Below are 16,003 nucleotides of genomic sequence, written 5' to 3' on the forward strand. Positions count from 1 at the left end.
GTTGCTTGCAAATAATATATGTGCTGCTATCAGAATTGCAATAATTGAGTCTGCATTTATTGGCAGATTTATACTTTCATAATATGACACAATTTTAGGTAATAATTTATTAGCAATTTGACAATAATTTTAAAATCATCATCCAAATTCGTGCTGTTACCATAATAATCAATGGCCCTGTTCTTTTGGTTGAACTTTTGCACCAATTCATCTTTCTTTCTCTTCTTTTCTCCTGGAGAGAAAAGGAAAAAAGATGAACTGGTGCAAAAGTTCAGTCCAAAAGAATAGGCCTTATATCTATAGGATCACACAATACTTTGTCGTATTGCCGACAACGCGAAGTAATTTTAATGCTGCTATCTCGCTGTTAAATTGCTGACAATAATATACAAATACATACTACAACTGTGTTGCTACAACTGTCGGTATATTCATTGAAGATAAATATACTGCAAATTACCAGCATCATAAGCAATCGTAGATTCGCGCGATTTTGCTGAGACACGTTTAGTTATTTAGACAGCTTTCATAGTTACTAGGTAGGTGATTGAGTTGTCAATTATTCTCTCTGCATGACTTGTTTCAATTGACAATAATCGAATTTAAATTAGCTATTAATACCGAATATCAGATCATCATATACATTTAATTGCTATTCATTAATTTCCGTTAATGTATTAATATTTCATAATTGTTCATATTTAAGCGATGCATCATGCATCGCTCGACTGTATACGGCACGTGATGCTAATCACGACGGCTAATTTTTATTTTTGAGAGCTATTTTACAGCTGACAGGAAAGTGTCATCGTTTACACCATATTGCGCAATCAGTGGTAATCAATGCAGAATTTCTCTGCCATTTGTGCTACCTTGTCGAGATTTTTAGAAATTTTTAAAAACGATTTTCGTTATATTATTTTAGTTGCTTAAAACATATTTGAACAAGCATACAAATTTTTTAACACTATTAAATAACACAGTAATAAGTGAGGTTTGTAAGAGAACTATTTGATTGCGAATATATATAAAGTTTTATATATATATATAAAGATATTCATAAAATTTTAATCAAGATTTATGATGAAGCATTAATATTTAACATTAAATTACGTCAGGAACGATGTGAATTTGATTTTTCTATTTTCTGGAGCTGTTTTTATTATTTTAGAATGTTATTTCCCTACTTATGTCTCAACGTTGATTGCGGCTTATCATTTCGTCATAACTTAAAAATGCTTTATCCTCGCTTTTTTTCTAAAATTCTTCGGAACTTTACAGATTTTTGAAATGTTCATCCTCTTCCGATGTCATCGGACCATAGATCACTAGATCTATGGCCAGATTGCTTGTAATCTCTGGAGGATAATTTTTACAAGAATAACGGGAACAACCGGTGGATTTTTTCATGCGAGATGTATCGTGGTCGAACCAGACAAACAGTTCTTCCGTCCTCATAAATAGACGAATCATTATGTTTTGTCATCATTACGTCATGTTTGGATTGTTTATCTACGCGCATTTTTTTATCATCATACAGCATAGTTACGCGTGCGTTGATCTATAAGCCAACGCACGCTGACGTACATTAATCAATCAGATTGAACGATGAGTTTCTGCAACGACTCGCTCTTATATCGATATATTCTTATCACTAACAAAGCACAGAAAAAAAATTAGACGCGACGATTTTTGCGTGCGATCGATACTAAGATTAGATCGCGTTAATTAACATCCCTTCGCGGATCACTAATTAAACGCTTTACATGTTCTAATTCATGTTGATAAGTATAGTGTGTGTCAGCATGTGTATTACATAATAACGAGTTACGAAACAGGAATTGGAGATTTATAAATAGTACGCGTTATTTTTTTATCCATCTCTCTCTTTTTTGTTCTTCTTTTATTTTGAGTTGACTAATTTTTTTCTCTTCTAAATGAAAATAATTTTGTTTTGTAAATAAAACTTCTTTTATAACACAAGGTAGTATTAAATTATTTTATTTTCGATAAATTGTTAGTATTATTAATAATATTTTAGAAAAAAAACAATTATATATATTTATATATATCTATTACTTTGTGTTATATATGTATATATGCTGTCCATAAATTATAACTTTCTATAGACGAAATCATAATTTATTTTACTGACATTTAAATCATTACAATTTATTAATTTAACATTTTAATAATTTCCGCAAATTTGTAAGATCAAAGAGAACAAATGTAGATTTAGCATAAATCGTCAATTTTCGTTTTTCGGAAACAATCCTCGAATTTTTATGTACTAAGTTTCGTTTAGAATCTTCACGAGTACATTCGCAACTTCTACTCCGAATAGAAATCTTTCCAACTATTCTTCGGGTCGTACAAAACTAGCATAACAATTGCGTTCGGAAATATCGAATAAAATCATTTAAATACTCTAGGCTTTTTCAATCTCTGAATCTTCAGAAGTTAACAGAATAATCCGCCTCGCTATTTTGGCGCGAAGAGAAATAATTATACATAAGATGGAACAAATTGAGTTTACCATGACATCTCTTATTAATTCAATTGTGGAATGTCGAGTGACACATCATAAAGGACCGGAAAACCATCGTATGTATCTAGAGTTAAGAGGATGCTGGAGTGACCAAATTGTCGACAGAATGCAGATCGATAAAAATCTCCAAATTTACTGAACGGAATAAAAATCCTTCGATAAAAATCTTCTTCGAAAAGAATGTGACACCGGATATCCGATATCCGGTAGGACAATCATGGCTCTCACAGACAGAATGCGGTATAACGCTTGTCGCTTGTCGTGCAGCAGAAGTTAGCACAGTAGCCAATCACTTTTTTATAAAAAAACGATAAAATTATTGGTTCTCGCGCCAATTTTCATCGTTGCGTTCTGTCTGCAGGAGTCATTATTTCGATCAGATTTCGGATATCTTCTTGGACATTCGGTATAAATTCCTTAACATTCTAAAAAAAAAAAAGGAAAGAAGAGGGAAAAATAGCGATAATAATTTTCTTTATCTCTTCAACGTGAAAAGCTAAAGATATAAGATAAACTGTACAAGTTCTGCAAATATAAAATTTTAGCCGGATAATGGAGTCGGTAAATATTACAATGATATCCGATCGGATATTCGATGTATCCTTACATTTATAATTATAATATGCGGAAGCACAAGAAATTGAAGAAATCAGTACGTAAGAATGTTTACCGACCGTTTAAAATTGATTTTTGTATTAATAAGCGGAATGCGACCGGATGAGTGGCGCCATCTGGCAGCTCACTTGCGAGCGACTTCAGTCGGTACTGCATACGCGGACGGGACCGATCATCGGCGGAAAGACTCGACTTGAGCCGAATTTCCTCGCCGTGATATTAGCCACAACAAAAAATTTCTGGTGGATCGCACAAAAAGTTTTTGGCGTTACGTATTTTTCGCGTTCTACCTACGGCAAGCAACGGCAAGGTGCTCGTCAGCCACGTCGTCGCCTCGTCCAGGATTTGGCGGCCCGTCGACGACGCGAAGTAAGGAATCGCGTGCACGCCGTGTGGAACTCGGTATCGCGCGTTCGATCCCGCCTGGCCGTGTTTGCGGATCGTGTTGTGTCGAACTCGTGTGCGCCTCTTGACGGCAGACGGCTCGACGGACGCATGCACGCGTTGCAATGTTATGACGAGAACGGATCAACGCGAATTTTGATATCCCGATATATCCATCACCCGTGCATGCTAATTTGGTGATCGTGAGACGATATATTCAGCTTCGCATGAGTGATTTGGTCGACTCCGCGTCACCGCGTCTCATTGCGATCTTCATCAATCGCTCGCTCTGTGACATCCTTTAATTTAACCTACAAAGAATCTTCGCATGAGGGCTCGCGAACATATTTTTTCGAATTTCGTTCTCTCATCAAAACTTAACATTCGTCGTGACGTAGTTGATACAGGTCCTCTCTCGCGTATGTCGTTGTACATTTTTTTTATTTACCTCCGATATAGCTTATGATATCAGGACGTGTGATCTCTCTTTATTCTTAAAGCCTGTATCATAGAGATTGAGATTGAGATGACTAAAGAAGAAAAAAAACAAAGAAATATCAAGTTCAATAAATTTTGCTTAAGTACTTTAAGTACAGTAATAAATCAGGAAGGCTATATTAGTAGTAGACATTACTTAAGAATATTACTTAAGAATTACTTAAGAATCTTGAAATAAGAACGAATTATAAATACTGTCCTCAATCTCAATTTCAATCTCTAGTCTGGAGGCTTATTTATATCTCGTTCTTGAAACGAGGTAAAAACTGAAAGTTTTATAAAAGTAAATGAATTCACTTGATGTTAACCAATGAACTATGAGGTTCTAAATAAATATTCTAATAAATTTGCACTCTTGTAATTTTAATTTTATTTCAAGAAAAGTAACAGGTCTCTGATATAAGATTTAGATCTGTTCTTTTTAGCTGAACTGTTTGCATTTTTTTATTTTTTTTATTTTTTTTCTCCAACTTGGAAAAAAGAAGAAAAAAAATGTAAGAATCATGCAAGAAGTTCAGCTGAAAAGAAGATCTTATTTTATTCTTATTATTTTACTTTGTTTAAGTCCTATCTCACATGAATGCATGATGTATGAATGCATTTAGGCAGTTCTGCACTAGGATTTTGTAACTGGATTTTAACTGTATCTGTATTGTTATATTGTTGCAAAACTTTTTTTTTACTATATATGTGTAATATCTACATGATGATAATATAATAATATCGACATTGTTATAGAAGTTACAGAATTCTAGGACTGATTTGTTTGTCAAATTGACAATAATGTCAAATTGACAATGATTTCGTTGTAATATTGTTTGCAGACTGCACAATCACGCAAGAGTTATAGGGAAATTTCAGCATTCACAATGGCAGGAGAGCAGCAACAGTTTTTTCTCAAATGGAATGACTTCCAATCAAACATGGTGTCATCGTTCAAACATCTGCGAGATGAGAAAAGCTTCACGGATGTGACATTGGCTTGCGATGGTCAGACTTGTAAAGCACATAAAATGGTCCTGTCCGCCTGTAGTCCTTACTTCAAATCTTTATTAGAGGTACATTGGCAATATTATTATACTATTATTTTACCATCATTCTAACATTACTATTATCTACTAGCTAATATTATTAGTGATTGATAGACTTTGCAACTAAATAAATTTTTTCTTTATATTTAGGAAAATCCGTCCAAACATCCAATTATAATTCTAAAGGACGTTGCGTACAGTCATCTACAAGCCATCCTAGAATTCATGTATGCAGGTGAAGTAAATGTCTCGCAAGATCAGCTACCAGCATTTCTCAAAACAGCAGACCGGCTTAAAGTTAAAGGACTAGCTGAAGCTCCCGGTGCCATTAAGAGAGAAGGTTAAAAATACACACGTAAAATATGGTATGCTTTAAAATTTTATTTATTTAGTTTTAGGAATAATACAAATGTTTATATAAATTTCCTATGTTCAAATTTTTAAATATTATTTTATTGCAAAATTTTCTTCATAATTATGTATGTATTCGTTAATTTAATTTCTTACTAAGATATTTATATATTTGATAAGAGAAAAAAGAAATCTCATTTAATATATAGATGCTATAATATTTTTTTAAGTAATATTGATTTCGGAGTTTATATGTCGCACGAGAGTTCATTGTTCGGTTATTGATTGTACAAATCTATTTATATTCTTGGGATGAATAATATATATACGAATTTGATTGCAGTCGCGCGCTTATTAAATTGTGTATATGTTATCATACGCATTGGACGTAAATAATGAGCTAAAATTCTATAAATACAATGCCACAATATCATTTTTTGTGCATGTTGTGAGGTATTGTTTGTAACTATGCTTGAAAATGTAATGTAAATGGGGCAAAAATATGAATTTTGATTTGCAGGTATTTGAAAAGTGTGTGGACTGAAAAAACTGTAATAATGTAAAGTGATTGAGTAAAACACGTACCACACAACATAAACACACAACACAACATACATTATAAATATATAGAGACATATGTAAAAAAAATTTAAACACTGCGTGTGCACAACTCGGTGTCCTATGGTTCATGACTTGGATCAACACGCGGTGATGATGTAAAATAATGCCTTTTTCTTATTCTCAGTTAATGTTAACTGGTTGTATTGATAGTATGTACACATACATGCAAGTAGAGAAAAAAATGTTGATGTTTGTCTTGAACCCATTACGCCATATTGGCAATAACAACACATTGATTATTTTTTTAAAAATGAATCATCGCGAATCAATGGATCGTGATAGTTTACAATGCATACTGACCGGGGCAATCTTGGTGGATCAAATTGGAAATGTTGACAACACCTGTTACAATACCTGTTTTTCAAGCCGATCTACCTGACTCATAGCACTCCCCTATCGATTCTATTTGGTAGATCTATTCACGAAGTAGCGTTATATTACCATAATTATTTCTGTTATTTTTGTCGCGCGTTAGCTATTACTCAATTCATCTGCAACATGTTGAAAATATTGGAGCCTAATTTTTTTAAATCTATATTATTTCTGGTGTTTTTCGTTTTTGCAAATTATTATAGAGATGATTATGGAGATTGATCTCATAGGGCATTAACATAATATGTTCACTATATGTGACCATATCATAATATGATCACTAAATTGTGTATAAATACTAATTAAATAATGACAAATGAAAGTATTTCATTGGCATCCATATATAGAGAAATTTTGCTTCTATCGTGAATAGATTTGCGAAACCCCCGGCAAATCATTTAAAGAACATCAAATCAGGTTTACTGGAAGTAGTAACATGCGCGTTTAAATCATTCTCTTTTGTCAGTTTTGAGATATTGAAATTATACTGTTCTTTTGCGTTCGCGTGAAATGTAAAAAAAAAGAGTTACAAAATATGAAAGGAATTGTAATATCATAATTAATCTCCGTACAAGTTACCTCTTCTAGTGATCATGATTTTTACTTAACCAAATACTGCCAGTGTTTGTACCGGCGTATTCACAATATTACCGATATAGACCAAATTTATTTATGATAATAATATATTAAGGGTTGAATGTCTTAAATTGAGGGAAGGTTATTGTAATATAAGTGAAGTAAATTTTTGTAAAGTCGGAGCGCACAGTTCCTTTTCCCTCCCGAACAACCAGGACGCTCGGAAAAGTCTAGAAAGGCAATCAGGAAACATTATTGAATCATTATGGACATAAAAATCAATTTGTTATAGAGGATATCGTGTTTTTTCTTGTCTGTAATCAAGTATTTTAATATTATTCGGATTTCACTGTTTCATTACTTTTAAATTTATGACAATGCTGTATAAGTTTTCGTCAATTGCGTTTATCGCTAATTCGTGTAAATCTACGCTCATATTTTCTGACTTTTCTGTCTCTTTTAATTATATATTGAGAAAAAAATTCTCCAGCGTTTCGTGAGTTTTCCTTGCGAGTTAATTGTCCTTGTGCCTAATATGAATTTACTCCAACCTTCACGTGAATTATATACCGAATTAGCACGAGTGAAGTTTTATGGACACTGAATGCCGATTTATAATCGTATACATTCACGTATCGAAATGTCAGTCATATACGTCATACACCGCAGAATGTTACGAATCATAACGCATCATTTCCTGTCGATTTTGCTTCGGATGTTTCTGTGAATTACCCAAGAGACCGCTCTAATCGAATTTACGATTGTAAGAATGGTCCATCCAAAAAGAACTCGTAAGACGTTACGAATATCGTTCATAAGAACTTGCTTTGAACTATTCCATGCGATAAAGTCGAATGGAACTTGACTTTGTATCAAAGTATATGGCTTCCATATAAATTTTGGCGATGTCTGACGATAACAAGTTCTGATAATTAACGGGACCATTCTCGTGCAAGCGGCATTAAAGTGAAATTTGCGATGTAAGAATAATTATGTTTGTCATCTTCTCGGAATAAGGATTCAATTATTTGAACTTTTTCAAGCATTGGAAGACTTCATCATCTTTCTTTTTTAATTATCCGATAACAATATAATAGATATTCAATATTCTTTCAGTTTCATGAGGGAATACAACGAATTGTCTCTCTTCGATTTTAATAACTTTATGTATGTTAAAATATAGACAAAAGTAAGATTTAAAAATATGTATTTTTTTTATGTATTTTCTTACATGTTAAAGGACAGAAGAATTTTTTCCTTCGAAAAAATTGATCTTTTTCTGAGTAAATGTCGTCTGAATCAAAAATATAAAAAATGTTTTGAATAAAAAATTGAATAGTTTTAAGAGTACTTTATAGTCATAATAACTTTATAAACATTTTTTTTTAAATAAATACAAAATTAGAAAAAAATTTTGTATTATTATGAATTACTCTTGAAATTATTCAACTTCTTTTATTTAAAACACTTTTTTATAGCACTTTTATAACACTTCGATGATTTAAATGATAATATATATATTCATTGAGAAAGAAAAAATCGATTTTTTTCAAAAAAGAATTTTATCTTTTTAGGGAAATTCTCTCTCTCTCTAAAATCGTTTATTTTAGTATGTATCGACATCATAAATCATGTAAGTCCCACTGAATCAGTAAAATGATGTCTCGTTTCGATCTTCAGTTAAAGATCTTCTTTTGTATACATTTTAATACATCAAAAGTTATTAAAATCGAAAAAGGATACTTGTATTCCTTTATCAATATTTAAGACAGTGTTGAAAGCGTCGAAATGGATGGGTTCAGTTCCTACAATAATATTGTTTGCCGGGCATTTGGTGGCTAAATGTGAATAATAATACCATGTACATTTGCTATGCTGTAAATTTGGAATACAGTTATTGTAGAATAGCAAATCTCATATACAAGTGAACGTTCGCGCACTAAATTCACGATTATATCGTATAGCCTTTTCTCTTATGTTTCTTGTTCCATCTCCGACTTCCATATATTGCACTTTTCACATTTCGCAATTCCAAATTCTTCAAATCGATTCGCTTGCACAAGTTACCGGGATGAATCTCTCTTTCCTCTCTCCCTCTCTTTCTTCCTTCTGTCCTTTCTCCATTTTGTTATCCCTGCTATTCTAACCGAAATTCGAAATTCTTATTAACATTACTTTTGCTATTATATGACTCGATAATGATTATGATATGATGTTGAGATATAAAATAAATTGTGTAAATATGCCATTTTTTTGGCATAATTATCTTTATTTCTCCTTCTTGCATACTCCTTTTTGTAAATTTTATTCCTAATTTTTTTTTAATATTTTAGCGTGTTAATTGCTATCGTATAAATAAATATACGAAGTATATATCGCAAAATTATATTCTTTATTGTACATTATACATAATTTTTTTTGCATGAAATATACATACTGCACAATACATTTGTAGTCATATAAGCAGTGTGATATAGAGTATAAAAATATGTTATACGTAATTAAGTTACACTTAAAAAAGTTGAGTAATATATTTATACAAGATATTATGTACTATATGAGGTAGTAGCAATCAGAAGATGTGTTTTTGATTTCCTGACTTTTTTGTTATCACAAACGCGTCGAGTAGAAATAATTAATGTTGTTGTGGTGTATTCACCTTGTCTCAGCTTATTTTCCAGTATTTTATTTTCGATTATTTTTTAGGTGGATCTATGGAAAAAAATGTTGAAAATGCAGTGTTAAAAATGATAGATTCAGTAATAAATGTTACTTCATTCTTACGTGATGTTGTGAAATTGAAGACCGGATATCTTGGTGCGAAAGGCTCGTTGGCACCATGTACGTAATTTGATTCATCTTCATCTTTGATACTATCCGCTCTTTGCATACATTCTTCATACGATGGCGGTGCTAGATAAAGATAATAGTTTTTTAAAAATATCTCTTAACATGTCTATGCTAGACCAATTTTAAGTAACTTTACCATCACAGTATTTTTGTTTGCGTTTGTCATATTTATTAAATATTTTATAGTTACAAAAATTATAAAAATGATTATAAAGCAGGTACCAATATTGCATCATTTGATATCATAATATGTATCTACAATTATATATCAACAATTATTTTATAATTATGTTTTTATAGCCAAAATAAACAGTTTGAATGAAAAGTCCAGCGTGGGTTACTAGTACAACATGTTAAAGAGTTCTTACATACAGATCAAATTTCTATAATAAATCTTAAAAAATTATATTTTTATTTCTTAATATTCTATAACAAAAATATTGTCACAAAAAAATATTTTTTCTCTGGCCTTGACTTTCTGTACTTCTAATTGAATAAAGTAATAAAATGAAAATAATATTCAATTATACAGTATGAAGGCTGATATTCAAGATTTAATATTAAATTTTTAAAATTGTTTACAAAGAAAAATATCACTCACGTATGTCCCATGGGTTAGTCGACGTACTAGGTTGATTTGGTGAGGCAAAACCTATCGCTTGAGGATAAGGCGTATTTGGTGGTACGTAGTCTGGAGACGTCGGCATCGGCGGCGGTGGATCATAATCGTATTGCATTACATTAGGAGCTGTGGGCTGTTGTATGGTTTGTATATAAGATGCAGATGAAATAGTAGAGTGTAATGGAATTGTTCCGATCAAGATTGGGTAAACTTTGGTAATGCTGCAATGCCTGCAATATAGCAGAAATTGAATTGATTTCTTAACAAAATCAATCAGTATAATTTAATTGCGATTTTCTATTTTCGTAAATTGCGGGACATTTGTTGTAAATAATTACAGAATAATTCCTAAAAATTTTAAGAATTGGTTAAAAAAGTAAACTATTGATTATAACATATGTACAATCATACAAGTTAAATTGCTTTTGATTTTATACTTTGAAAAAATATACACATACGTTCCAGAAACATGGATAGTAATGCGCAAGGAATATTTCTGATCTATTATACTGCAGTATTCCAGATGGGATGGCGGTATTGGCGGAATCTGTAATCGTGATGGAATGTCAGCTTGTTCGCCGAATGGTCCCATTCTTTGCTCGGCTTTTAAAATCGCTTTATCTGTCTTAGTCATACTATACGGTGATCTCGCATGAAATTCCAAAGACTTTATAAATAGAAAAAGAGTTACAATTACTATATTGATTGAAATTAATTTGATACGCTAGTTACGTAGTAACTACGGTAGTGTTATACCTACTCGTTCCAATTTAACACAGATCTTTGTTACATTGACACTGCTGGTGTTATTAAGGTTGACCATAGTTTCTATCGATTGTCCCGGAACGAACCCTGTTGTCGGTATTCTGATACGTAACTTCATCGAACCCAAGTTGAAACAGCAGAAACAACAAAAACTTTCACTCACTTCATCATCTGCGCCGATCTAATGAAAAACAGATTGTTCGATTTTAGTAACATCATCGCGCAGTATCTTTATTTTCGAGTTCGACATTACTTTTGTGTAAAATAGAGGCAAAAAAATCTTTGTGTAGCGATTACTTACACATTGATGACTATGAGCGTTCAAATCGTAAGATGAGACTACGGTAAACGCAATTTTACTCTCATGATCAAATCTCCAGGGTCGGTCAATAACAGCCTTCATCGTATATCTGATGTGACCGTTTGTATGTTCGAAACTGCATGGTATATTATAAGGTAATGAGAAATTAAATGAGTATCTATGAAATCCCGCTGGCACCCGTACTTCTCCATTGCCTGAAATTTAGAATATTTTGAAAAACTTATTAAGTCGGTTCGGTAAAACTTATGAAATCAGTTCCACTGATTGAGCAATCATTTTATTATTTTGTTATAATATTCTTTTATAAGTTTATTATAACCCTTCAGTAGTTCTACTTAATTCTAATAGATTAATCTTGTGAGTATTACCTGCTGTATTTCCTAATAGGTAATAAGTCAAGTTAAAATATTGTTCGCTTGCTCGGAAATGATCAATCTGGGTGTGATTGCGTCCTTGGGAATCCTTGGTCGACCTTTTTCTCTCCCAGCTAACATTAGCTTCTCCCTTAACTGACAATTTCAGCGCTGGAATCAAAAAAATATCGATATCCTTATATTTTTCTTATTTTTATATACATATATATTTTTTCAAATATAATATTTTTATTCAAATATACCAAAAAGTAGTATATTTCGATCTCTTTTTATTTCTTATAAATATTACTAAAAGAAATTTTGAATTATTATTGTTTTACAATGATCATCATTGATTATCCATTCTCCCTTTTATATATAATATTTGAAAAAAAAAAAAAAAGATAATTAAAAATTAATTTTAATAGATTAAACAATTCTTAAAATTTAGGGGACATGATATAATGAAATGAAATTGGAAAAAAAATCCTGGAATATATATATATATATATATATATATACGTATTTATGTTCTTAAAAAAAATTTTGACTAGAGTAAAAGAAAAGTTCTACTAATTTTTTACGCAGATTACATGAGATATATAGGAAAGACTTGCGCATTAGCCAGAATAATACATTATAACACACAAAGTTCAATGTCATTTGAAACGTATCAATAATACTGGCAAACATGTAATATTGATGTGTTGCGTAACTACATTACAGCTGATACACAAAAATAATTGCGGAAACAATGCAACCAGTGTTTCGTACATTGTTGCTCCGTAAATCGTTTCTTTTCGGCGATTTAAATTCGTTAGTAATTGAATTAAATCGAATAGCAGCCACGTAAAAATCGCTTGTCGATAATTTTTAGACTTACAACTTGAAAACGTAGATTATGAAATACATGTTCAAGTGATAATTACAAGGTATTTCAAAATATGTGAATGAGAGTTATGTTTTATAAAATAATTTGTGTGTGTGTGTGTGTGTGTGTGTGTGTGTGTGTGTGTGTGTGTGTGTGTGTGTGTGTGTGTGTGTGTGTGTGTGTGTGTGTGTGTGTGTGTGTGTGTGTGTGTGTGTGTGTGTATCTACAGTCCGTTTAATTGCAAGTCATCATGATATTTAAACCCTTATTATTTTATAAATTATTACTTGCAATATTTATAAAATAATAACGGCTTAAATTTCGCAATTATTTCTGTGCAATAAAATTTATTTTTTTATTTAACAAAAATTTACAAAAACTTCTTTTAACATCCTGTATATTCTGATATATATTCCAACATTATTCATCAAGTAATGTACGATGCGTTTTGATAATTATAACTTCGTTTATAAAACGCACATGAGAGCGAGATAATTTCAGTGCGTTTTTATTTGCTTATTGTTAGGATATCGTTTCTGATAATACGAATCGATATAACTAGACCGCGTATCCAATTGACATTTCTTTCGTTCTTGATTAGCATTAAATAAGGTTTTATTTAATTAATCTATTTCTTTCATAAATAAATAATGATTGAGCGTCTGCAGAAGAGAGATTTTATTGTTGTTGTTTTAATATTGAAGCACAGAAACTAGAAAATATGAGCGTTCATGTTATATTTCGTCTATGTGGTCTCAACATTTGATGCCGAATGTCATGTTGAATGTTTGATAATGACGTTTTTATGGTGGCTTCATTACATTCTGTCGCGCAGTGACAGAACCCCATAAGAAAAAAATGCAGACAAGCATTTGAATAACCAACGAAAAAAAATCATCACTTCTTTTGTTATAAGAATAAAAAATATCAACGGTGTACATCATAGATAATAGATAATATCGACATAGAAACTATTTCTATGCGAATGTATGTAATACATTTAATTAATTATATTTGATTGCTATAAATGCATCTCATTATAATGTAACAAGAATTTCTACATTTAACAATTTTCATTGCATTGCAATTAGTACTTCTTGTTTAGAATAATTATTCATTTATTTCTATCCTTTTTCTCTTTTTTATCAACTTACAAGATTTTGAAGTTCTTAAATCCGTTTTTCTTAAGAATTAATATTCGTATTCGAAGAATTCTTCGATTGAACTCGTCGATTTCTTCTATTTTTTTCTATTTAGAATCTATAATATTCAAATCTTCATTTATCACGATTATTAAATGATGTATTTCTCCAAGAACTTGTAAGTACTCCATTCTTCACGTACGGTCCTGATTTTGCACTGCACGCGTTTTTACGCACACATATACACTCACGCGTGCATATACTGTCGAATACGCTCGCTGGCACCCGACGCTCTTGTCGGTGCGGCGCCGATGGCATGATGGCATTAAGAGGCGTGATATCGCTCGATATTGCGAACCTCGTGCGCTCGTGCCGCGCCTGCCAGTCTCGTACTGGACATTTATTTACCTCGGATTGTCTTCTCTCTGGCCAGGTCAACGATGATGTCGCCAGTAACGATTTCACCAGGTGCGTAAGTAGCGCCCGGTCGGTCGAATTCGATGCGAAAAGTCCTCAACGATGGCATTGGAAAATGCGTCGAGATTTCACTTTTATCAAGCAAGATCGAACTCGGATGATCGACGTAATCTAAGGTGAGGAATACGACTGAACGCAACCGGTCCGACGTCGCGACGTTTGTCGACAATGTCGACTGTGAGTCCTCTTGCGACGTTAGTACCGCGTGTTCTGACCGATTGCTAGACCGGCGCTGACAGATGTCGAGACGTGGGTGGGTGGTTGGATCAGCACCCCACTGTGAACGTCATCGGGGTGCGTGCCATATCCCTTATAATGGTTTAATGATGGGAGCCTCTTATTCTTTATGATCTTTGTCATAGGGAATAAATATGTGTGTGTATGAGAAGCTGAGAATGTAGAGGATAATCGCACTTTATTAGGATACTGAAGACAAATATATTGTAATATTATTTTAATGGTTGCTCATTGGAAAAAATACTTTTGATGAGTACATAAATAATATCCAAAGAAAATATTTTTATACTATAATTTTAAGAAGGGATCAATTTGCTCTCTGATAAAAGATAAATGAGATGTATGTTTTGTACTTTCTGAGAAAAATTCTGATAGATTTTCATGTAATTTTTAGAATATGAATATGAAAGGCGCCGATTTTAATTAAGGGGCAGGTGCTTTTCGCTCCCCCAATAATTTTTACTTTTTTGTTTCTTAATAAAAGATTTTTTAACAATAAATAATTTCTGTGATTAAAACTGAAAAAGCATTGACCAATATCTGATTTTGTAATTTAATTTTAATGTTTAGTATCGTTATAATGATACTGAATTTGTCAAAAGTTACAAATCAAGATACTTTACATTGACGTGCTAAATTAAAGCTAGCACAGCGCGTCGCTTGCTGTAATCGAAAAGAAAGTACACTTCGTTTTACATGTAAAAGTATATAATCTACATATTTCTGTACACTTCTAATCATCTCCGTAATGTAAAAACTATTAAAAAAAGATTATTAAAAAAAGGTCATTGTTTGAAATGCTTTTCTCCTTGCTTCTTCTTCAACGCTTTTTTTTTAAGTCGGCGCCGTTGAACATATTTATTAAATTTTATCTGCATGCGAAAAATAGAATTTCTAATTGTAAGCATTTGAGTCATTCATTAGTAATAGTCCTCACGTGTAAGAAACCTTACCTTAGTTTCTATAAATTGCTAAAAACATGAATCACTATTCGGAGTATAATATATTCTATATTATTACGTAATGACGTTGTGTAGCTAAAAAAAAATTCTTCGAAATGACGCTAGAGAATTACGGAAAACTGATACTGTTGCATAATGTGTAATAATGTAAAACGATATAAATACGTCATTCTATACGTCATAATAACGTGAAAATTATCAATCTTCAAGATCAGACTATATATTATCAGACTATATATTATGAAGTGCAATGCTGATGATGACTCAAAGAAAATTGTAAAGGCATAGATAGAAAAAGAGTAAGAAAGAGTAAAAAGACATTAACTAGTATAAATGAGAGAAAACTCGTCTGAAGACAAAAGTGTGCAATACAATAAATTTACAATGTATAAACTCAAATCAAAAT

At 31.9% G+C, this 16,003-nt stretch overlaps 2 protein-coding genes across 2 annotated transcripts; one reads left to right on the forward strand and one right to left on the reverse strand.

The window, feature by feature from the left end:
• Positions 1–3,774: 3,774 nt before the first annotated feature.
• On the forward strand, positions 3,775–5,421 carry LOC105621534 (longitudinals lacking protein-like). The gene is made up of 3 exons (XM_012203007.1): positions 3,775–3,786; positions 4,870–5,103; positions 5,227–5,421. The coding sequence occupies exons 1-3, from the start codon at positions 3,775–3,777 to the stop codon at positions 5,419–5,421; spliced, it is 441 nt and encodes a 146-aa protein (XP_012058397.1).
• Positions 5,422–9,691: 4,270 nt separating this feature from the next.
• LOC105621576 (arrestin domain-containing protein 2-like) lies at positions 9,692–14,447 on the reverse strand. Its single transcript, XM_012203047.1, has 8 exons — positions 14,330–14,447; positions 11,924–12,079; positions 11,535–11,749; positions 11,229–11,414; positions 10,927–11,135; positions 10,448–10,698; positions 9,781–9,909; positions 9,692–9,708 (listed from the first exon to the last, which is right to left on the reverse strand). The coding sequence occupies exons 1-8, from the start codon at positions 14,445–14,447 to the stop codon at positions 9,692–9,694; spliced, it is 1,281 nt and encodes a 426-aa protein (XP_012058437.1).
• Between the last annotated feature and the right edge of the window lie 1,556 nt (positions 14,448–16,003).

Source organism: Atta cephalotes (assembly GCF_000143395.1).
Source record: "Atta cephalotes unplaced genomic scaffold scaffold00034, whole genome shotgun sequence".
Taxonomy (NCBI): domain Eukaryota; kingdom Metazoa; phylum Arthropoda; class Insecta; order Hymenoptera; family Formicidae; genus Atta; species Atta cephalotes.

Excerpts from the sequence above, each read along its gene's own strand:
- LOC105621534 (XM_012203007.1), top strand. Across the intron at positions 5,104-5,226 it reads ACTTCAAATCTTTATTAGAG|GAAAATCCGTCCAAACATCC; the intron begins GTACATTGGCAA and ends CTTTATATTTAG.
- LOC105621576 (XM_012203047.1), bottom strand. The coding sequence starts at position 14,447 with ATGCCATCGTTGAGGACTTTTCGCATCGAATTCGACCGACCGGGCGCT. Across the intron at positions 11,415-11,534 it reads ACGCTCATAGTCATCAATGT|ATCGGCGCAGATGATGAAGT; the intron begins GTAAGTAATCGC and ends GTTTTTCATTAG. Across the intron at positions 10,699-10,926 it reads ACTATCCATGTTTCTGGAAC|GCATTGCAGCATTACCAAAG; the intron begins GTATGTGTATAT and ends GCTATATTGCAG.